At 43.6% G+C, this 25,130-nt stretch overlaps 1 protein-coding gene across 10 annotated transcripts in view; it reads right to left on the bottom strand.

Moving 5' to 3' along the window:
* Nucleotides 1-24,877, bottom strand: part of LOC105018876 (zinc finger protein 521) — a 110,700-nt gene extending 85,823 nt beyond the window's left edge. For 2 of the 10 annotated variants that reach the window (XR_002196622.2, XM_034290120.1), the window contains exons 1-3: nucleotides 24,006-24,180; nucleotides 15,376-15,432; nucleotides 5,432-5,644 (exon numbers count right to left, since the gene is read on the bottom strand). Coding sequence is in view for 6 of the 10 variants with exons in the window: in XM_034290120.1 (XP_034146011.1) it covers nucleotides 5,432-5,644; nucleotides 15,376-15,432; nucleotides 24,006-24,045 (310 nt within the window). In the remaining 4 variants the exon portion in view is untranslated. Of the gene's footprint in view, nucleotides 1-5,431; nucleotides 5,645-15,375; nucleotides 15,433-24,005; nucleotides 24,181-24,682 lie in introns of those variants that run through there. The other 8 variants (XM_010884681.4, XM_010884664.4, XM_013132375.3 and 5 more) reach the window with 7 other exon arrangements.
* Between the last annotated feature and the right edge of the window lie 253 nt (nucleotides 24,878-25,130).

Here is a 25,130-nt window from a genome sequence, read left to right on the forward strand (position 1 = left end):
ATGCATGCGCGCGCGTACACCCGCACGCACGCAGGCGTGCGTGCGCAGTCCATATTCTGAGCGCTCACTCTACCGTGAGGTCTCTTTTCAGTGGCTGCGTGCGTTCTGCCAGAAGTCGCTGCTCCTCGTCCCTTGACCTCCTCTCCCCATTTCAACGGCATGCAGTCATTGTGTCACCCTTCGTACCACGCTGTCGCAAGGCACCAAGGGAAACATTGGGCAGAATTTCAGTGGAACGTCAGAAAGCTCATTATTAGGGCTAAAAAGGTCTGCTCATGTCACCCCTGGATCTCCATTTCTCGCTCTCTCTCTCTGTCTGTCTCTTTCACTGTGAAATACGAAAGGTTTTTAAAGCAAATAAAGTATTTTCAAGTTGCACGGTTCATTCTGCTTCGTGGCCGTGAAGCAGCTGTTGGATCGATACATGCCTTTTTTTCTTGGTGGAAAAAAAAATCAAACAGCCTCAGCCAATGATATCCTATTGTTAACCAGACTCAGCCAATGAGATCCTACTGGAAACCAGACTCAGCCAATGAGCTTCTATTGGAAACCAGACTCAGTTGGCCAGAAACGGGTTCATCATAGTTGTGGGTATTACAGATTGTTTCCAGCTAGTTCATCATGGTTGTGGGTAATACAGAACGTTTCCATGGCGCTAATATAACAGGCATTCAAAGAAATGCCTGAAACTAGACCCCCATGTAAAGGTCTTGGCGAGGAGGATTTTCGAGTTCAGAAGAAGAAGTTGTGTCTCTTATTCCTGTTACCCCTGAAAACCGGAACATCCTGTCCTAGGTCAGTGTGCAGAGGGTGCATTGTGTCTGACAAATCTACTGAATGTTAAAATCACTTATGTACTTAAAACAAGCATGCTGGTATGAATGCAGGTAGCAATACAAGGATAACCTATTCAGTGAGACTTACTGTAATGAAATTGTACCTAAATGCTTGAAAACAAACAGAGCATAATCGTCAACAGAGCAAACTGAACAGTATGACTTCATGATTTCTATTAAATCACATCAAATCACTGCAGTATTGCCGGCGACGGCTTGCTACGAAATACTGCATCTCATTGTTTCACAGGACATTAATATACCTCATTCGTATTTCTCTCATAAATCTAAAATGTATTTTATTGGATGTTGAATGCAACGCTAAATCTCCACAGGCAAGAGCAGAAAAAGGAAAGAATCTACATAATATAAATCCATATATGGCCCAGTTCTCTCCCTTCCTGATTGATTTCTTTATCTGAGGGAAGCAGAAGACATGCTCTGTTTGCTCTCACAGTGGCCGGCAGAAAAACAGAGAAAGACACTTATTAAAAAGGTCATCTCACAGAGGGTTAAAATAGCAGGCCACAGATCTCTCCTGAGGGACAGACCATGCCCCCTCCTCAAGTGAAGGACACAAGGAAAGGTGTTGCTCCAGGGAGCAGGCCAGTAATGAAAGACTGGCCACTAGGATGAGAGCACTGTGTGTACTGTGCTATTCAAACGTCTCCGGCGTAGCAGCGGCAGTGTTGGTAAAATGTCATTGACAGTGCTGAGAAAGGCCGATGTGAATCAGATTCCCCTTTTTATCAAAATCATTACTCACGCCCTGGTCTCTGTTTCTGTACAGAATGTAAGGGAGAGAAGAAGCCCTGAGTGGACGGACGTTTTCTTTCATGCCACTATACTGTCGTACATCTCAAGTAGAAATATGTTCTTATGGGCCACAAAACCAGAACCTGGCAACGCTGGCGATTCACCGCAAGTTTTAGTTTCTCACTAAAGAATCCTTAACAACGTCAGACTGAGACGGAGGTGACTGAACCAGACAGAGAGAGGGAGAGAAGACCTACGGAAATAAAAGGCTGCCTCCTGCCTCCTCTTCCTCCTGCCTCTTCCCCTGGGCAGCCTGAAGCCCTGACGGCAGGATGCTGATCCCAACACGGAAACCTGATCCGGCAGCCATCCTGGAGCCTGAAGGGAGACTGCTCCCCCACCTACCCCCTCCCTGTCCCCAGAGCCCCTCCAGTACTGCCCCAGAGTTAGAGGGCCGCTTTTGGGGGAGCATTCCTCCAGCCCAGCCCCAGCCCGTCCAGCCCTCTCCACTCTCTGGTCCCTGGGGACGCATTCTTCCAGCCCTGCCTCGCCTTCCACCCCAGCTTGTACTGGAACACTGGAAGTCTCCCTCCAGGGGAGCATTCCTGCAGCCCTACCCCAGCCCAAGACAAAGTCTCTGGGGACACATTCCTGCAGCACTCTCCCTCTTCTCCCCTCTCCCAGGCTCTCTCTCTCTCTCTCTCTCTCTCTCTCTCTCGCGCCTTCCTCCGCAGTCCAGCATTAGGGCGATCGATAGCACCGATCGCATCGGGGACACCAGGCAATCCATACCCCTGTGTTCCCTCAGCGCACTGCAGTGGTCACGGCTTAAGTGCAGGGAGAGGTGTTATACCTCGGCCAGACAGTTGGGAGACAATGGCCGCCATTGATCCGGGTGACATGTTACATCTCTCTCCGGTCTGTCGGGTGTGGTCAGGTACACAGCGCATGCTGCAGTGACAAGCTTTTTCAGAGATTGGTTCTTTAAACCGTCTATGGTAGGGTTTAGTTAACCCGGCGATAGGGAGACTGTTGATACGGCTGCTCATTTGTTTGCGGTGTGCATCTGCCTGAAAGGGTGTACATTTCCTTAAGCGTGCACTCCGAAATCTGGACTGTATATTAAATATTCACTAGGCTAACTAATAAGAATTTCTAAACATTCCACTGAATCTGACTAATTCCCAATATCAGGATTGGTTCCAGTAAAGCTTTGAGTAGCTTTCCTAAAAATAAAAGATTAAAACTGATTGTAGAAGTGGCGGATTCGGCAGGTGCTGGTTGTTGATTAGAAAGTGGTTTTAATAAAGGATCCATCTGTGAGCTGAGAGTTGATGTAAAGCAGATTAATTGGTCATGGATGTCTACATAATGCCACATAGGAAATCTCAGCTAAGATTCCCCACCAAAACATATGCATGCACGCACATACCCACACACACAGACGCAGACAAACACACACCCGCACACACACGCGCACACACACACGGACAAACACCCGCACACACACGCACACACAAACACGGACCCACACAAACTCACAGACAACACACTTAGTATGCTGTATCTGGAAGTTTCTTTTTTCTCTCCCTCAGTGTTTGAATACTAATAGAGCAGTTGTGCACAATACCCTAATGGCAATTAGATTCCTTTTGTTTGGTTTCCACAGGGGCTCTTAGCCAGCATTCAGCATTCAGCAATTAAGACTTATTTGTCCGTGAGATTGACATTAATAAAGGCCCTTGCTCAATTATAAGAGAAAAATATGGTTGAGTAGTTCATTGTGACCCCACCAACATGATCCTGTACATAACACAAAATATCCTCGCCTTTATGAGTCAGAACATGCTTGTCTAGGGGTTTTGTTCAAAATCCCAGACGAAATGTCTGAAAACAATAGAAAAGGTGCCACTTAAATATACCTCCCTCTGTTCCCAATCAGAACATAATGGGAAAATGGTGAGGAATCAAACCAATCTAAAAGCTATTATAGACGATAGAGTTCCAAATCAATGTTATAGCGGGAGATTCTTTCCTCCTCTACCTTCAATAAAACGGTCTTTGTGCAATGATTTCATATGCACGCCAAGCATAATGTTCTCCCATCATTACTGGAATGATGGGTGGCTGGTTGTACTGACAGGAGATGGTTGAGGGCTCCAGTCTTCCCAGGGAAGAAGTGCTCTGGCTAAAGTGGAGCAAGTGCACATTCGATACATTCTTACACCTTCTGAAACAGAGGCTAGGTCCTTCTCCCTGCAACACACCTCGGTCGATTAGCTTGCGGATTGTAAAACAGCACGCACAGAAAGGACACGGATGCGCGTTTCAGACCCATGAATTTGTGGACACGCGTGAGAGAGTGGGTCAGTGAGAAAGACAGTCACATGGTCCTGAACACAGAATCCATGGAAAAACCTTGTAGCACTCATGTGGGATGTCTTACTGGATGTTTGGAAATCTGAGACTACTCTGAAGCAGATCTTGCTCTATAATTTGTGGTTGCGGGTTGCAAAATATGAAATGAAACTATTAGTATAAACAGAAGAGAGTCTATGCAGCTGTCTGATTGGACGAAGCTGACTGTAGCCCCTCCCTCCCAATGGCATTTTAAACCCTCAACATAAAGGGAGACTACCTCTTCACATTCAATTCTCGTCATTTGCATTCCGTTTATATTATAGCATTCTTCTAAAGAGGAAAATAGTGCTCTTTCCACAGAATGATGTAATGAAATGTGTCAGACTGTTCTACTCATCATGGGACTGGACGGAGGAGGACACACAGGAAGGAAGACACACAGGAAGGAGGACACACAGGAAGGAGGACACACAGGAAGGAGGACACACAGGAAGGAGGACACAAAGCCCATGAGAATCACATGGAGGAAACCTACAGCGGCTGCCATCATTACTTCTGTGAGCTACCTTGTCAGAGTATTTATAGCAGCGTTCTGTTCATCCATTGCAGGTTCAATGACACCATCTGCCAATGGCTTCCTTCCTCCTCGCTTCTCCCACCCTCACAGGATTCTAGAAACCATGGAGGACGTCCCCACACTAACAGGAAGGACCTCACCCTAGTACACATGGAGGATGTCCCCACACTAACAGGAAGGACCTCACCCTAGTACACATGGAGGATGTCCCCACACTAACAGGAAGGACCTCACCCTAGTACACATGGAGGATGTCCCCACACTAACAGGAAGGACCTCACCCTAGTACACATGGAGGATGTCCCCACACTAACAGGAAGGACCTCACCCTAGTACACATGGAAGATGTCCCCACACTAACAGGAAGGACCTCACCCTAGTACACATGGAGGATGTCCCCACACTAACAGGAAGGACCTCACCCTAGTACACATGGAGGATGTCCCCACACTAACAGGAAGGACCTCACCCTAGTACACATGGAGGATGTCCCCACACTAACAGGAAGGACCTCACCCTAGTACACATGGAGGATGTCCCCACACTAACAGGAAGGACCTCACCCTAGTACACATGGAGGATGTCCCCACACTAACAGGAAGGACCTCACCCTAGTACACATGGAGGATACTGTTGCATGAAATGGGGGACTGTTGGGCCTCAAAACGCAATGAACAGCTACAGCACAAGTAGGGTGTGTGTATGTGTGTGTGTGTCATTTGTTTTCCCCTCTCCACTGGTGTGGTGCGTCATAGGCCTTCATGGTTTATCCCAGGTAGACAGGTGCTGTGTGGTGGCACCCCAGTCCAGTCTGCTGGGTTGTCCCCCCACTGGGACACCTGGGAGAGACAAAGCCGACTGGAAAACGGCAGAGAGCCACGGTGGGCTGAACGCTGTTTACCTGTCAGCTGGCATTGATTAATCTTGTGTTCGGTGAGATCGCTCAGTGACTCGAACACCTGCCGGCAGCTGTCGCAGCTGTGCAGCGCGGCCTCCTCCTCGTCCTCCTCCCCTTCCTCGCCGTCCTCCGGAGAAACAAGGCTCCTCCTCAAAGGCCTGGACCCGGCCTCGGCTTCACCATCCTCAGAAGCCCTCTCGAGGGTGCACTCGGGACCTGCCGGGAGTTCACGGGAAATGAGACGACAACGCACGGTTAGCTGACTGGGCCGGAGTGGGGACGGCTGTGACTACCTCTGGGTGACAATAAAACAATCTCCAGGCTCTGGTTTTAATAAGACAATAATAAAAGGTGTAAGAAAGATGCAGGTTCAATTTGGGCTACAGAAACACAAGCGCTCGCGCCCTCATATATCTAGTTAGGACACTCATGTGCACGCACACGGGCCATGAACACACACTCACACACACACACACGTGCGCGTGTACTCTATGTTATTAAAATGGCTCTGTTTGCTCCGTTTCAGCCAGGTAAAAATAGGATATAGTATATGAAAAGAGACTGATGGGAATATTTGTTGTTAATAAATCCGGGATTGCAGGTGCTGCCTATTCTTCAAAACAAGAGAATTCAACATGAGAGCGGCGAATTGCATCACTGTGGCTCCGTCAGGAGACAGGAATCTAGCCACACAATCTAGACATACACCCTGGACCTGCAGTTGAATAAAGAAAGACACGGAAGAGAGAAAAGCAGTGCAAGAGGCAGAGAGCGGGGGTAAGAGACAAGAGAAGGAAAGAGAGACAGCGACAGAGAAAGCGAGCGAGCGCCGCAACACGCAGGGCTGAGATTGGTGTATGTTACGCCATCGTCACGACACACTCCTCTGAATTATTCAGCCTTGCTCGCAGGCAGCCTCGGGTCGCACACATCAATATTCTTCAATCCATCTGCAGTTTTGTCTCTTGTTGGCTTTGTGCTGTAGCGTGCCAGGGGTGGGCTGACTACCGTGAACCAAGACTGCCGTTCTACGAACCAGGACTACAAAACTAGAACCACCCGGGGAGACAGGCAGACAGGTGCAGGTGATACTACAACAACATGACAAAAAACACACATGCACGGTTTACTAATGTGTATGAAACATCTCCACTCAGAGAACAGCCAAAACAAACCACGCATGGTTAACTTAGTCCAATCTCTGATGAAATGCACCAGTAGGTGATAACGTGTCAGGTACCAGGTTACTTTACCATCCACAAGGGGCATCATGAGCTACTGTTTCTGTCCAGTAGGGCGCTGTGATAAAGTAGATTGGCAGTTGTGTTTAAGCAAATAGATCAGAGGGTTGTTTTAAGTCCCGGTGTCAAGCACTTCCCAAACTTCCCGAATGACATGGAACAAATGCCTTTCATTTAGGTTTAACCTAATGCTTAACCATAAACACGATCTTAACCCGCCCGAAGGATACGCAAGTATGTGGCTGAATACAATTGTCAAATCAAGGTGTCATTCTTTAGTTGCAGAGTTTTATTTGGCGATTGGGTCGGGTAAACTCCAGATTGATACCAAAATATTTCCAATTTATCAGGAGCTATGGCCTGTAGTCTTCTCTCTTTCAGCTGACTGCCAGCCATTTTGAGACCCACTGCCAGTTCGCTTCCAACATGGTCTGAAAACTCTGGAGGGAACATTAGAAGCAGGCCGCCATTCTGTTTTCCAGCGCAGCAGTCAGGAGCGCCTAAGGACAAGGACTGAGTAGGAAGTGCACTGCCGTGTCTGTGGCGGTGTGTTGGCATGAAGCCGTGGCCATACATGTGGGCTACGTGGTTGCCGGCCATTTTAAAGTCCCTCTTAGATTGGTCTGTGTGTCTGTGGGGTGCTCTTAAGAGTGTGAAATTCCTCAGAGGAGAGGCTTTCCAGAACGCATCAAGGCCACCCAGGATTTTTCCTTCAACCACACACCTACCCAACACCACGCCCCCTCCCCCCCGCCCCACTCCACTTGCGGCCAAGTATTGATGTAACATCACACCCACCATTGTCCTTCCCTCTTGGCGACGGAGGCTCTCGGAACATGCCCTCTAAAAATATCTGCGCTATAGTCCCCACTGGGACCACCGCAGAACAGAAGAGAAGGTGTTTCAAGAAAATGAAAATCCCAACCCAATCCTGGCAGATGCAGGCCTCTCTGAGCTCTCTGAGGGAATGGCTGCTTTTGACTAAGGCCAAACGCCATACAATATACACTCATGATTCATCCACACTCACAGTACCAGCGGCAGAAGCAGAGCAGAGAAAACAATCTGAGAAACTTCACAGCTTTTCACAGGCACCACAAAGTCAAGTGGAATGACACTGCTTTTAGTTAAAGACTCAATCAATGGAAACCTGTCACAAAGTTTTTTCTTCAATCTTCTGAATGGTTACAGTAGTCCACGTTATGAAGTGTTACTTAATACGGAAATCACAGGAAACCCCAAGAACACAAGTATGATATACAGTCTTGTGAAAAAGAAAAAAAACTGTTATGCTTTGCTTGTTCTTTTTTCTTTTTTTCTTTTACATATTTCGACACATATATCTGAGCTAAATTCCATTGATAAAGGTAATCCAGTATAACAAATCAAAAACAAAACACTTTGAATCCATTTATGGAATTAAAATGAACAGAAATTTGATTTCTTAATACACCCCTACCTTCGTGATAATATAACTAGGCTACAGTTTGAATCAGTTGCACCAAAACAGGTGCAAATGATTAGAGAAAAAAATCTAGAGTAACTAGGGTGGGTCCAGCTTTCCATACAGATTTTAAACTTAGTCTGGTTTGGTCTCTAATGGTTTTCTACACATCATGCCAAAATCAAAAAACCTATCTGAGGCCCTCAGAAGAAAAAGTATTGATGCCCATGAGTCGGGGAGGGGTTACAAAGTCATTTTGAAGCTATTCAAAGAGCACATTTTCACTGTGAGACGGATCAACTACTAACAAAGAAAATTCCAAACCACTGGCAATCTACAGTAGGGAGAACAAGTATTTGATACACTGCTGATTTTGCAGGTTTTCCCACTTACAAAGTATGTAGAAGTATTTTTATCATAGGTACTCTTCAACTGTGAGTGACGGATTTTTGTATTAGATTCCGTCTCTTACAGTTGAAGTGTACCTATGATAAAAATTACAGACCTCTACATGCTTTGTAAGTAGGAAAACCTGTGTGTATCAAATACTTGTTCTCCCCACTGTACATATGTCAGGTCATCCCACCAAATTTAGCCTGAGAGCTGACCAAGATGTTCATAGAAGTTTCTAAGAAACCTAGAGTAACCAAGGGATATACAGTCTGTCTTTCCACAATCAGGCTGAAGTACATGAGTCAACTATCAGAAATAGTGCACAAACTTGGCTTACATGGGAGGCCAAGAAGGAAAAAGCCTCTGCTCTCAAAAAAGAATATCAAGACATAACTGACCTTTGCTTAATAACACCTGGGCACTAAAACTACTGGAACAATGTGATCTGAACAGCTGAGTCAACTGTGGAGTTGTTTGGCCAGAATGCTAGACGCCATGTTTGACAAAATCTAAACACTGCATGTGAACCAAAGAACCTCATACCAAACCATAAAGCACGGGGGCAGTGGCATTATGGTTTGGGGCTACTTTGCCGCCCCAGGGCCAACTTGCCATCATTGAGTCAACAATGACTTTCATATTGTATCAGATAATTATTGAGGAGAATGTGAGGCCATCTGTAAAAACGTAGAAGCTGAAGCGAACATGGATCTTAAAAGACAACAATGATCCAAAACATACAAGCAATGGCCCAGTGAAAGCCCAGATCTGAATCCTATCTAAATGCTGTGGGGGGATGCAGGCTGTGTATGTAAGAAAGCAGTTGATGCAAAAGACTGATAGAAAGTTAGAAAGAAACAGCTACATTTGATAATTTCAGCCAACTACTGAAAAACTATTTTTGATGAATAAATAATTGCAAACTATTATCTTTCTGTATCGTTAAATTAGGTTACCTTCATCGGTTAACAGTGGTGAGGTGAAGATAACATTATCATGTTGGAATACTGTATCTTTGACATAAGTCAAAACATGCATAAACTTTCCAGGTGACGTACTTACATTTTCAGATGACTGTGGAAAATATAAGATGTTCTGCCCTGCTCCACAAGACAGTGCCCATGGATTTAAGCTGAGGTTAAGGCTCTCGGTGCAGGAGACCGACCTCACCGTCTGACCGTATGTTGTTTCGGTGAAGTGCTGAACGTGGAGGGGGTAGGGGGTAGGGGGTGTGGTGACACTACAAGGTCACGGCCATCCCAGGACAAGGGATTAGAGGCCCATCCCGTCAATACTGAGGATCCTGGGCCTCTCTGGGCCTCGCTGAGGCTCCTACAGTAATCCATCAGATCAGGACATACATTTCTTACACCAGGCCTTTCTACAGGCTGGGTAGGGGATCAATACCTCCACTGCTGCTTGGAGGGCGTGACAATCACCCACTGGAGACAGTATTGTTTTGAGGAAAACTTCTTGCTTTGTCTGACTTGCTTTGCGGGGCATTTTAGGCTTGAATTGGTGTGGAGGGTTGTGTTTTGGGTTTAGGTGTCGGTGAGTGAATGCTCAAAGCTCATATCAGTCTATCGGTAGTCAGAGATCCCCAATGATGAAAGGAACAGGCTACATTCACCTCAATGTAATCAGGTGGATATCTAGAAAGTGGTTCAAAAGACCACCGAAACCTTATAGGACAAACCGTAGGCATTGTCTTCACATTCTCATTACAGAGGAATTGTTCCAAACTAGAAAGAAATTAACTGGTAGTAAATTTGGTGACTGGTGCAATTTTAAGTTGCCAAGTAACGTCTTCCTGTGGTCCATCCATCATCCCTGTCCCCCTTAGCAGTCTGTCCAGGTGCTCGGTGACATTTATCATACCACAACTTTCATGTTGAGAGTCGGAGCCCCCCGGACATCCCACCTTTCTATTATTGAATATTTCTGCTCTTAAATATTTATAATGTTTTAATTGATGTTCTCCTCTCTGCTCCCTTCACCCCCAGTAGGGCCCCGGCAGAGCCGGGCTCCCCATGTTCCCCCACAGAGAAAGACAGTTAGGGCCACACAGGCCATGAAGAGAAGGACGGAGAAGGGGGGGGGGGGGGGGGGTGATAGACATGGGGAGAGAGAGAGAAATAGATATTGAGAATATTAGAGTAAAGGGGAGAGAGAGATGCTTTAGACAGGATTGGACTGACACAGCTCTTTACAAGCTACAGAGGAGGGCTAATGGTGACGTCTAACTCCGATCCATTCACATCTACCCACGACATAAAGGCTGTAAACAACATTAAATATCACCCAGGGTCAGGTCAGGGCCTCCCTCGTCCATTATATATTTACATATAATGTTCCATAAGGTTCAAAGGGAGTCCATCTCTATGCAACATAAGACCTACAAGTTGAAAGCGAGCATCGTTCACACTTGATCCATCTCATACTTATTTCCAGTAATTTACGAGAGATTCAGATCTTCGCGGTGATCCCTCCCATCCAAGCCCTCCCTTACGCTCCTTCACCATGCTAACCAGCCACCCCCAAGATCAAATTAAGAATTTATTTTAACCAGCGAGCAGCTTCTGTCGACACATGTCGACGGGCCTGATCAAAGGTATGTACGCTCCTACATCAGACTAAGGAGGCCTGTCAGAAATAGGAGGACATTAAGATTGAATACCCTTCACACGGATGAATCCTGGCACCCACCCCTCACCTCATTATTTAAAAATCTACAACTTTTTCCTTTTTTGGGGGAGACAGAGAGAAATCAATTGCAATATAGGTCACACAGACAGTCATATAACAGTGCATTCTAATGCCACATGTGAATCCCTTCAAGTGTATCTGAGACTGAGATCAACTGATACCAGATAATTAGAGATCAGCATGCCTCAACATCCAGAGGAAACATCTTCTGTACATGTGAAGCTGACCAGAGATCAGGTGGCCAGGCATTGTTGTGCGATACAATTCATAATGAAATTTGGATAGAGTAGGGGCAAATTCTATGAGTTATCATGATACACTGAATGATATGTTTATAACTTCAATGTAAACTATAGTTATTTTGTTTTATGTTACCAATAAGAGCAAACAGTTTACATTTCACTCGTCACATTTCACCAATAGAGCCCTAAAGGCTATTCAGCTTAATTGATCAAAATGTGGCCGGTGTTGATCATTTTGGGTTTATCATCAGATCTAATATTCAACCTGTGTGGCTAACCACAGATGTGGAGTAAATGAGACGTTAATAGAAAAACCTACAGTACAACTATTCTTTAAAAACAAGTGTAGATACTGTATGTGGTCTGTAGCAGCTCATTCAGAATACCATTTTCCTCAGGTTGAAAAATGACTAATATCAGCATCTTCATGAAATGTGTATGTTTCATGAACAGAGCGAAAAAGGTGGTAGAGAAAAAGGAGGGGGAAAAAAACAGAAGCTTACAAGATAAAGGAAGAACCATCTATGTATCACAGGTTACACATATATTCCATCATTGGCCATTAAAATCAATGCACACACAAAGAAAAGGAAATCAAAGCAAATTCAAATGATCCCACTCTTTGTCTCATTTTCTTTTTCTGTTTCTTCTCCCCACCTATCTGTCTCTCTCTCACTCTACATGCGTATCTCTTGTCATATATATATATATAAAGAATATATACATTCAGTACTGGTGAAAAGTTTGGACACACTTACCCATTTGAGTACATGGGTAAGTGTGTCCAAACCTTTGACTGGTACTCTACATATATACATTATATTGTATTATACCTGCTTCTCTCTCTATCCTTTTCCATCTCTCTCTCTCTCGTTGCCTCTGAGGGAGTGATCATTTTTAACGAAGTGCCTTGCTATGCCATTAGTGCAGTAAAACAACAAAGGAAATGAATAATAGAGAATATGATTTGAGAAGTGCTGGAGTGAAAGAGGCCTTTCCTCCTCCTCTTCCTGCTGTATGTATTGAGCCCCGCAGTGCATTGATCTGTGGCTGCTTTAACCCTCCTCCGCAGACACTACTCTACCACTGGCTCGCACTACAGTAACAGTAACTTACCATCAGGAAAACACTGATTTAATACACTCACATATATACAGACAGACACACACACACACACACACACAAACGCACAAGCATTTACACATACAGGTACACACGGTCACCCTCTCTTTCTCACACCCAGAGTTCAGTCCACTTTTAGCTGGAGCAGGGACCCTTGTCCACAGAACAGCCACAACCAGCCACAGCCAGGAGTAAAAGGAAAGTGTATAGAAAAAGAGAGAAGAAAGAACGCGGGGCATGTGGTTCTAATTATACACAGGCTGCTAAGGCAGTGGTAAAGCCAAGCTGTGGATGTTAAGCCTGCTCAACACTCTGCCTCATTAAACCACCCATATCATACTGTTCCTGCCCTCCGCACTAGCTAACGATAACGGCGTCTTCCTTTACCAGATAACCTCTCCTCTATTTTGTTACACATCAAGCATGAACGTGTCGTACTGAATAATAATACAGTGGGTGTCTGGCTGGAAGACAGAAGGAACGCGGTAGAACACGGCCGGGGGTCTGCTCGTGAGCCAAGACTTCAACTGATTTAGCTAGGGGATTGTCGAGAGGCTAATATGTATTGTGAATGTGTCAATCACTGATCAGTGGTCTACCAGCATGAAGTTGTATTACGCGTTTTTTACGTCCGTCTTAAGGCTTTTGATTGGCCACCACATGCAGCGTTTCAATGGCAAGACGATGTCCTGTGGGATGTACCTTTTAAACATGAAGTAGGTTGAAAGCCATACTGTTCTGGGTCATTAGTCAAACACAGACACCATACAGTGGAGTAGAAACCCAACGAAAGTTGAAAGAAACAAAAAGAGCGTTTAAAACCTTTTAAACAGTAATATCCGCATCCTGTCTCGACATAAAGTGTGCAACCTTCCACTAACATTCTTTACGCAGCGTATGACGAGGGGGTTATCAGAAAATCAGCCACATGAACTCAAATGAGAAAAGTGAGAAATTAATTTGTGCAGCGCCTTGATTTCTCCACAGGCAGACATCGATCGTGACGGTGCCGTCTCCCCTCTCGCCCTCACTCTGGAGATGGCGGCGGTGGCGGGAGGAGGAGGCGGGAGGAGGACGTGCCGAGGAGCCGAGAGAGAGCGAGGTATGTGTGTACGGGTGTCTAAGGGGGTCGTTGTAATCAGGGTCTCTCATTAGCCCGCTGTTGGCTGTGGATGACAGGAGGTCTCCCAGGGAAGCGGGGGGAAAACAAGGACTCATAAGCCCAGCGCTTCATCTACTTCTGCTGGCGTGGCTGAGCGCGGCGCGTGCCTCTATCCACAACCAACCCCCCTGATACAGGAACTCTGCCTGTCTTCCTCTACCAGACGCAGACCATCTTCTAAGCGACCCGGAGTACTGCTTCTGATGAGGGTCTTATTCTGGGTGAATACTGAACAGTGGGAGGGAGAAGGAAAGAGACCTCCTCTTAGACACCTGGCCGAACCTAGACAATGAGGCATCCCCATAGACATGCTATACTGAAACAGCCCAGTGTTTCCTGTTTCTGCACTGGGATATCATATCTCCGGGTAAGAGGCCCGAAGAGGGAGAGGTAGTGGTCGAAACGCTACCGGACTCACTGCAGAGTCACACCGTGTGTGACTGTGAGTACCCAGGGTCCCCAGACTGCTGGGCAAAGCCATCCGTATCAGGTTTAAAATAACCACGCATGAGACTTAACCTTTAGCAGAGACAAATGAAATGAAAGAATGGTCGCGTGGTGCATGCGATCAGGAGCAGGCCTCATTCAGAGGGGGCTCTCTGTGAGCCTGACCTGGATTACTACTGCAGTCCTGGAGGGCTTACGCTGAATGCCACACCGGCAGACAGGACACATTCATCTGCTGTGAGCAGCTCTATTCAACCTCGGTCTGAGGCGGGAAGACAAAGATGTGGACACACACACACACACACACAGGCAACCATGAGTACAGTACACACAAGGTATGCATTTCACAGTAGCAATAGCCATAGAGCACACACACACACAGACGTTTGTCTTACTACTTACTACACACATAAGAGTTCCCATTCCAAATGATACTGTCCCTTCCCCATAACCCCAAAACCTAAGCCTAACTCCAAACCCAGACTAACTCCAAACCATAACATTGCCTTAGTTTGAACTTGTGACCCTATATCTAACCCCAATCCTAATTCTATCCCAGACCAAAATGTCACATCTACCTAAAACCTTAAAACCTCGTAGCGACTACCAATAGGTCACAAAGTAATATGTTCCTGATTTGACTATCATTGTCCAGACAAACACACACAACTGCACACACACAACCCCACACAACCCCACACACAGTGGTCCCATTCAAAACCCAATACTTTTAATCGAACACACAGACACATTTTTGTTGTTCTATCCTTCTGGGAACCTGAAACCTAGTAATCAATGTATCCCTAAATATAACCCTTACCCATATCCTAACCCTCATCCTAACCTTATCTCAACTCAAACTTTAACCTCAATAACCTAACCTTTATGCCTAAACTCAACCTGGCCTTAATGCCAATCCCATGACAAGAATAATGACAAAAATCATTGTGGGGACCAATTTGTCAGCTTCTACTACATAAACATAAAACAAGATTTCTCACACCTACACACACATACACACATACACACACACACACACACACAAACACAAAGGTGAGCAAACGCACAAGGAGCAGTAACCAAACCACTTCATTTCTGTCTGGAAATACAATAGATCAGCCACACACATACACACACACACACACTTGACTTTCCAGACCAACATGAGGAAATGTGAAATGTAGCATTACCGCTTGGAATGGCACTCTGCCCAGGACTCTGCTGATCCTCTGTCACATTATCTTCTACTGCCAGAAAGAAAGAGAGAGAGAAGGGGAAGAAATGGTTAATAACTAAAAACAAAAAACATGTTTCCCCTTGTCAGACACATTGAGACTTTCTATCTTCTTTTTAACTTTTTTCCCTTCTATTATTTACTGTTTAGGATTTTCTGTATGGAAATTCCAGGAGATTCAGGTTTCAACAGCTCAACCTGTGGTTTGGGAATCCACAGGACTCTTTCATATGTATGAGGTTTGGCAACAAGGCGAGCAGTCACCCACATAAATAACATATTGGACTGAGTAATGACATTATAAATTATGAAATTCTCCCAAGAAACCCTCTCCCAACATCAACAGTGACCAACTGAAAAAACACCTTGATGACTGCTTTAGTGAAAGGACTCTGAGACAAAATAACACTCTGAATTAGACAGAAGATGTAGACAAATAACATATACAATGGTAGGTCACAACATTAACCTAAAACCCGTTATCGTAAACATTAACAAGTAAAAACACATGTTAATGCCCTTTTTTAGCAAATAGGCTTATGGTTTGGCACTATTCGTATAAGCTTAATATATACATTTTCTGGAGGGGTTCTGAAATATTTATAGTCGTTTGTGTGAAAGAGGACATTAAGTAGGCATCCAAGGTCATGTTGGGGAATTGTTTAATTTTTCAGAGCGTGATCATGGATTCTGCTCAGACCCCGGTCAGCAAGTGATAACTTTATGACTGAGCACTAGTCAAAGGTTGGTTTGATCGGCCTTCAGACAAATAAATTAGCTACATGGCAACCGATCCCTCTTTAACAATATGTGACATTTGCATTGTCCTAGAAAAACAAGACTTGGGCCTGTTAAAGACGTACAGGCCGAACCTTTTATGTTGAAGGGGGGGTTGAACTAGGTGATGGGGGATGTCAAGTACAACGAACTAAATGGATTTTAGCAGCGGGAAGAGAACAAAAGACTCTCCCACCTGTTCCCGGTAAAATGAGGGTCTCGCCCAGGAAGTCTGATGCCTTGCCGCTCCAGCCCTGCAGTTGAAACGCTTTCTCCATTATGCTTTCTCTATCTAGCCTTTCATTTCCCTTCAGCCGAATGTAAGAGGAGTCTGACAGCCCTTCCCAGCAGGGGGAGAGACCAGCTAGCCACACTTTTTAAAAAGGCACCAAATATCCTGTACTTTGCATAATTAAGCCTGATGTCCTATGGTGGCGAGGTACTACCTCTGAGAGGAGCTTGAGTCAATGGAAAGGGTGGTGTCAAACCTCAGAGGGGAATTAGAGAGACAAGACAAGCAGTGTCTTGTGATGAAAGGGATTTAGCAGTCCACTTCTTTGTCACTTGCCACAATCGCTGGCCAATACTAAACAATCTAAAGGAGAATAAAGGAACTCCTCTAGCAAGCTGTTGTTACAGTGTGCCAAATTTAGGAAATGTGTTTAATTCCACAAAAAGTACAAAAAGACTGCACTCCTACAAGTTAATCAGATGCCACTTAATATCATATTAGCGAGAGTAAGAAAACCCTTTAATTGTTCAGATATTTGTTCCTTTGTTTAACACATAGCTAAAACTGGAAAGCCGAGGGATGTATGGACATGACATTTGTCCCTATAGACCCACAGTACATCATGAACAGTGTGTTTGCATTGTTCCGTCTCACCAGTGCAGAAGCTTTGCTTGTCCTGTGGAAACACGAAGGTCGTCAAGACTAAGTCCCTGTGAGTCCATTTACTACTTCTTGTGTCCATTTAACATCTCACTCATTTAGCATACTCTCTCATCCTGAGTGACTTAATAGTAGCGAGGACAAACATTTTTGGACTGGCCCCATTGGGAATTGAACTCACAACCCTGGTGCTGCAAGAGTCATGCTCTACTATCTCAGCTACATAGTAGTACAGTCCATACAAAATTCTAATGATCAGCATAGATAATGGTTGATTGAATAGCGTGTTTGTGGTGTGTGTGCATGTGTGTGTGTGTGTGTGTGTGTGTGCATGTGTTTGTGTTTTCGGGGGGCAAACTAGCAAAAATCAAATATACATTACCTCAACTATTTCCAAAACACTGAATAAGAAATGAAAATATACAAAATCTGTCTGATAATCATCTCAATAGCACTGGAATCAATTATGTAGCTGTATATACAGTATGCCAGCAGCCAGACTGAATCAAATGTTAGCCTTTAGCAAACTATCTTTTTTCTTATTTTCTTATTTAAGGCAAGTTAACTGAGAACACATTTTAAATTTCAGCAGCAACCTGGGAACTGCCTTGCTTAGGGACAGAATTTTCACCTTTCAGAATCAGGGATTCAATCTACTCTATAAACCTTTCAGTAGATGCTCAAACCACTAACTTACCTTGTTGCAGCAAATCTAAAGGTAACCATACCAGCTACCTGAATTTCACTTTAGCATCTCAGCTGTCTGAATGTCATGTTAGCATCTCAGCTATCTGAATGTCATGTTAGCATCTCAACTTTCCGAACTTCAGAAAAGCATCTTATTGACCTGAATCAAACGCTGTAATGTTTTGTTGATACACCATCCACATAGGAACAAATAAGCACTGTCTCTATAATTTTGTACAAATTATAATCTGCCAACAAGTGTTGTAGCATCAAAGGTCCACTGATTAACATATTATTCAAAACATATAATAGTAATTTACATGTCATCCGCAATCCCATTTCAATTATCAATCTTTGTGTATGTCATTTACAAATGAATTACCAGCAAGTATGAAAGAATTGAACGAATCAGACTTATTGCCAGATGTCCACAGTAAATACAGTGTTATCTCTCATTCTGTAAATAATGGACTGAATGGGCGTAACAAAACAATGGCCAGTGAAAAAGTGAATGGGTAAAACATAACACAGGCTAGTGAAAAATTGAATGGGTAAAACACAACACAGGCTAGTGAAAAAGTGAAAGGGCAAAATACAACACAGGCTAGTGAAAAAGGGAATGGACAAAACACAACACATGCTGGTGAAAAAGTGAATGGGCAAAACACAACACAGGCTAGTGAAGAAGTGAATGGGCAAAAAACACAGTGCAATCAGAGGACCGCAGTAAAACCACATTTAAAGAGTAAAGAGTGTGTGTGTGTGTGTGTGTGTATGGGCAACTGTGTGTCTGTCTGAGAAAAATGACCATTAGACACGCACGCACACAGCCCTGAGTCAAGTCCATTCCTGGATATGTGAGCAGTGTGACTCATCTGGTTGGTTACAGCAAGCTCGGACGTTACATTGTGGAGCACAATGGCTGTGTAATCGGCCCTGACTGACCGGGAAGGAGACACTCGCCACAGGGACTACAACTCAATTTAGATGGGGTCACGAGGTCAAACCTCCTCAATTAGTGCCAGGGGGAGACGGGGGGGAGAGGACACACAGTGCACACGAAGAACTTTCTTAATGAGCATTATTTGAACTGGTGCTGATTAGGGTCATAAATAATTTGCAATTGAGGAGCCTTGTGTTAATCACACGCCATAATGTTGGTAATCCTCCATGTATTAATACCATGTAAACAAGTAGTCTGTAATGTAATAATAACATATTGAAAATAATCATAATAACACCAAGTAGTGTTGGGTGATTATGATCACATATATTAAAAAACAAAACAACATGTAATATGGGATGATTACAATGGAATATTACAAAATATGGTATGTATTATTATAACATATGTCAAGACGTCAATCACTGACAGCAGTTTGGGAAGACACCATCTCCCCATCAGACGGGCACGCCATGACAACAGGAGAGACACATGCCATGAAATAAGAGGAGATACCAGCCGGCTCCCGTAGCACCCAGCCAGTGCAACTCACTAAGCCCCAGTCTCCCGCACGTCAACAACACTGACAGCAATGTTAATGGGATTTCTATGGCTCCATCATCATTTCCTTAATGATAATACTAACCATATTTTGGTGTCACATTACAAAAGTGCTAATGGGTGTTGTGCCACGGATCATTAATTGTGAAAAATACTAAAATATCAGGAGCTTATTAAAGAAGAACTGGCATTAGAGCTTAATAGAGCTTAAAGTAGAGCAGAATAAAGCAGAGGAGGATGATCTGTAATGTCTCTGACATTAATCATTAAAAGCAAATTAGTGCAGCTCATTTTTAAATAATTATGAAGACACTGAATAATGTTTTTTTTTTTCTCTTTTCATATTCGCAACAACAAAACTCTAAAGTTCTTGTATGGCCTAGTTGCATTCTCTTGTTTTGTATTAGGTACTGTAAATGCGGATTGTAAAACAGACCATCCAGGCGCAGCACAACGCCTCATTTCCAGATTGTCCAAGTTGGACCAATATATTCATAGTGGGTGACCTGGACATAGATAGTGACATTGTTTGAACCCTCTGCTGCTGCACCACAACAAATCTAATTTAAATACCTGACACCAAATGCAATTCATTCATATAGCACCAATAAATGGTGAGGAGAATGTTTGTGTTTAATCTAAACTCCAATTTGTTACTTAGCCTAAACAGGTTTATTTTTGACAGTCGATGAAACAGACAATCTAGTATCTTAGCTGTTGCCTCTCGTAGCATTTTCTTAATTTCCATATTATGGATTCATATCAAGCCATATCAATTGGCAGACGTTCTGTTTCCAGTGCCAAGCCACATCCAAGAGTCCAGTCATGTAGCGATGGAACTCATCTGGTGATGAACATTCAATATTTAAGGTATACATGACACAACGATGATTTCATGATACCCCGCATTACATTAACTAAATGGCGCAGAAAATATATTTATACATGCAGACGACAGCTACCCTGGAAATACCATCCTCAGCCAATGAACACATTAGACCGACCTCAGAGAGTGTCATTTGTGCTCTGAGAGAAAATACCAACCCAGCCTCTCTCTCTCTTTCTCTCACAGCTCAGGAAGTCAACGAGCAACGTGGCAGGCACGCATCCACTGGATGTGTAGACTCTGGACTAGTCTGCCTGAAGGATCCACTTTCTACTCCTCCTCGCTGCGGATCCCAGTGACTAAACAAGCTGCTGACCCAACACTTTGGCAAATCACATCCCAACAAAATGACAATGCGTCCGCCACAGTTGAGAAATGTAGATGGGCTTGGATTGAGTAAATGTCAGTGGCGAGGCTGAAGCGTTGGCATATAAGCCAATGATGTATGGTCACGTACTGTGCCATCGACTCCCCCAAGCAATAACGTCGCCAGCTCCGTCTTTCAGACATAATTGAAACGGGACTTGTAACGTAGCCCTTTTCCTCGACGGGACTAAAGCACAACCACTGACTCCTTCCTAAAGCCAATGGAGACAACGGGGGGACACATTCCAAAGACAGAGGAAAATAGGGACAACCGCCACATCTTTGCGTTGTACTCTCTCTGTACATGCTGCCTTTACAAATCGACTGATGCCGTACAGCCCCGGACATGATCGGAATCAGCCCACCCTGAACATGACATCAGCGTATCTCCTTACTTTCATCTCTCACAGAACAAAGTGTTCTTTTACTGCAAGGGGTTAGGTACTGACCAAGTCTCTAAGCACACAACAAGCAATGATACTGTCTCTAAACCCACACAAAACAAACACAATCATACTGTCTCTAAATACACACAACAACCATCGATACTGCCTCTAAACACACAACAAGCAATGATACTGTCTCTAAACCAACACAAAACAAACAATTATACTGTCTCTAAATACACACAACAACCTGCAATACTGCCTCTAAACACACAACAAGCAATGATACTGTCTCTAAACCCACACAAAACTAACACAATTATACTGTCTCTAAATACACACAACCTACCATACTGCCTCTAAGCACACAACAAGTATTGATAATGTCTCAAAACCCACACAAAACATACACAATTATACTGTCTCTAAATACGACACTGCCTCTAAACACACAACAACCAATGATACTGTCTCTAAACACACAAAACAAACACAATTATACCGTCTCTAAATACACACAACAACTTATGATACTACCTCTAAACACACAACAATGATACTGTCTTTCAACACACACAAAACAAACAATTATAATGTCTCTAAATACACACAACAACCAATGATACTGACTCTAAACACAAAATGCACAACCTATGATACTGTCAGTAAACACACAACACATCCAGTCAACACATCTAGTCAAAGTAACCAAAGACTCTGTGGCTTAAACACACAGCACATCCAATGATACTTTCTCAACACATACACAACAACCAATGTACTGTCTAAACAAAAATCACAATAAAAGATAGTTTATCAAAACACACAACACTGCAAATTATACTGTCTTTCAACACACAAACAACCACTGATATTGTCTGTCAACACAAATCACACACAACACAACCAATGATACTGTTTCTAAACACACAACCCATGCAATTAAATTTTTTCTAAAGACACAAAATAACCAATGACATTGTAACACACACAACACTCCTCTGCAATTACAGTCTGAAAGGTACACTAGATAAAAGCTACAATTAAATTCCAACACTGACCAATGTCTCTAACCCACACAACACAATCAATGACACTGATCTGGAGATGTGCAGCTACAGTATTCTATGAGACGGAAACTATCTGACAGTTACCATTAAGTTCAAACATTGACCACTGCCTCAAGCCAAAACAATAAATCATACTCTGCAACTGAAGTGCATTCTGAGAGGGGATACACACTCTTACAGACACCACTGAATACAAACTCGGAAACTATAACAAAAACCCCCAGAACATTTTATTTCCACTGCAATTATGTTTTGAAAGGAAGGCTGTCTTGTGGACATCTGTATAAGTGGGGCTGCGTCCCAGCGGACGGATGTGGACAAAGAACAATAACATCTGCCCAGTCTTTCTTTTGATTCCGTTCCAACATATGATCCTCTGAATATATCTATGACAGAATATATCTCCACATTTTGTTACAACTTAACTGGGGTTAGAACAGCCATCGTAGAAGACATGGGAACCATTTATTCAACCAATCTGTTGCATTTTCGATAACAACGCAAAAACATATACTATATGTAATAATTTAAGCAAGACTTAAAATACTGCATGCTGTCTTTATCTCTCTGACACAAAATGGGTACACACACACACACAAGCATACACACACGAACACGCACAAATAAAAGAAATGTGCACGCACACACACTTGTAGCCCATTGCTGCAAACAGATAATGTCTGAGTGATTTGTCTTTGGAGAACAGAAATAGTCATTTAACCTAGAGCATCAAAACCAGTCGATGCACCAATGTGTGAGCTACTGACGATAACAGGAATCTATCTATAGAAGCGTTGTTTACTGTGAATGGAAGTAGCAGACAGAGACACACTTGAAATAGTCTGTGACAACAATAGTGAGACGTTCATGATGCACTCACACACACATTCCCATCTCTCCTGGGTATTGATTTAAAATGGTGGCGTAGCACAGATCATGTCATCTTCCTTTGAGATGAAGACTTCCGAGAACGAAAGCAGAAAAAGAAAGCAAAGCAGTCGTCAGACCACAAGCTGAGCCAGTGAAATTGTGGACAATTATTTGCTGAGCAAAATACAATGCCTGCCAGATGAACTGTAGTTCAACTTGGAGCCCCAGCAGCTACCCTACAAAATACAAATACTACAGAGAAAAAGTACTGTGTGTGAGCGTGTGGGTGTGAATATATTTATCAGTCTGAATTGAATACATAGTGTAACTAAATCAGACAAACTATTCAACCTGCTGAGCCAACTAGGTTCAACATGTTTCAATTATGAAAAGGAAACTATCAAATAAATTATGATTGGTAATCGTGCAATAACAATAGTAATCATAAGAAACTATAACAGTGTGGCATATTAAGATGTTGTTGTTGTTTAATTGAATAACTTCCCACTGTTGAACAGTTATGAACCGCGATTATATTATTAGGTAATCTGAATGTCTTTCTCATGCCTCTAAATGACCAGACTCAAGGCAAAATAGTACCCTACCTTCATCCTTCTATCAATGATTAAAACTCTAGACCTATACAAGCACACACGCACGAACACACACACCTCCCTGGACTCTACCGCATTTTAGTTTATCAGACTCGCATCACGTGACACTACAAACTGCCATTCCTGAAGACAGACAGCTCGAGCACCGAACTTCAGTGTCATTAACAGATCCAGATGTTCCTCAAACTTACCGCGTTCCATCACACGCGCGCGGGCTAACCTACTGCGTATAGAGCTGTCGTATATATCCCCTCTGTTGCTTATCAAACTTACACAAGTTGACAACATTTCAATTAGGAAATGTTTTCCTGTAGGCTGAGAAAAAATCCATGCGCCAGCCTTTTCCAAATGCGCAAGTAAAAAGGGGGAAAACACTTTTAAACGAGAGGATACTGTTGCCTAATCTGTAAAACATTGATTCAAACTACAGTAGGCTATACAACCTTATTGAATCTAAAACGTTTGTTAGTGAGTTTGGTTGTTTTTCATCCAAAAATACGATTTGTTTCTAGAGGCATCCAATATATCACTTACCTTTCAATGATCTTGGTTTAGCTTGCTTGCGGCGCGACATCCTACAGAAAACGCTGAAGTTGCTCAGTTTCAGACTGATAAATTGTATTCACAGGAAAGCGAATACCTAAGGATATCCTGTTTAAATGTCACTGGCAATAATATCGAGTTTTCTTTTACCATTACAAAAACATTTATCGTATTTACTGGATATCAGATGCGATATTTTTTTGATGTAGGTGGATGTAATGTTCAAATCCAATTAATCGGTAGGCTACTCTTATTTAGTTCAACTGCGTATCGTCAAAAGTGTCAGAATATAATCGTAATTCCGTCATGCGCTTCCATTCTCCAGCAATACCATTCGAGTGCAGGCATAATAGCCTATAGTCGTAGAAATAAAAACAGATTTGTTGCTTTTAGCCTCTGATATGAAACGCAATCGCGTGAGAAAGACATCAGCAAAACGCCTGCTGTGTGAGAGAAAAAATGCAACAAAACCAAAAAAGAAAAAAATATAATACTTTTCCTGCATATCCACCTAGAAGCATCAAAACTCTTATACACTCTTCCTTTCCTCACTCCAGTTAGCTAATCATGGATTAGGTTCGGAATCTGATCTAAGTCTATGTCTAAATTGGTTTAAAAAGAGGATGAAGAAGCAGAGAGAAGATGGAAGCTCCCTCCTCATCACAAACCTGCAAGGTCTTGGACTGCGCTGTCGCTCCGGTAGTCCACATAATAATGGAAAATGGAAGCAAGGCCCCCAAAGCCATCAGGATGGCTCCAGAGGGGGCCCCTACCCCGCAGGGACTCGCTCTGTACGTAATCACTGAGGAAATCATTGTCAGCCTGCCTGCACTCACACACAGACAGAGAGGCATGATTAAAATCCTCGGGATCAAGGCAAGATGCGGATTACTGGATCCGCTAGACCCCGGATCCGGAGTCGAACTCACAACCCAAATTCGGCTTGCTCGCCCTCGCAGTCTGGTCTATCTCGCCTCGCGGTCGGCCACTCTCCGTCTTCGGCAGACGGACTGGTCCCCCTTCTGGTAGAAACGGTTAAGCAAGGAATATTTTTTTTTTTGTTCTGGCTGTTGACATCCCTCATGCAGGCAACCATGTCATTTGGTGTTTAGGAAG

The sequence above is a fragment of the Esox lucius genome, chromosome 3 (genome assembly GCF_011004845.1).
Source record: "Esox lucius isolate fEsoLuc1 chromosome 3, fEsoLuc1.pri, whole genome shotgun sequence".
Classification (NCBI taxonomy): Eukaryota; Metazoa; Chordata; class Actinopteri; order Esociformes; family Esocidae; genus Esox; species Esox lucius.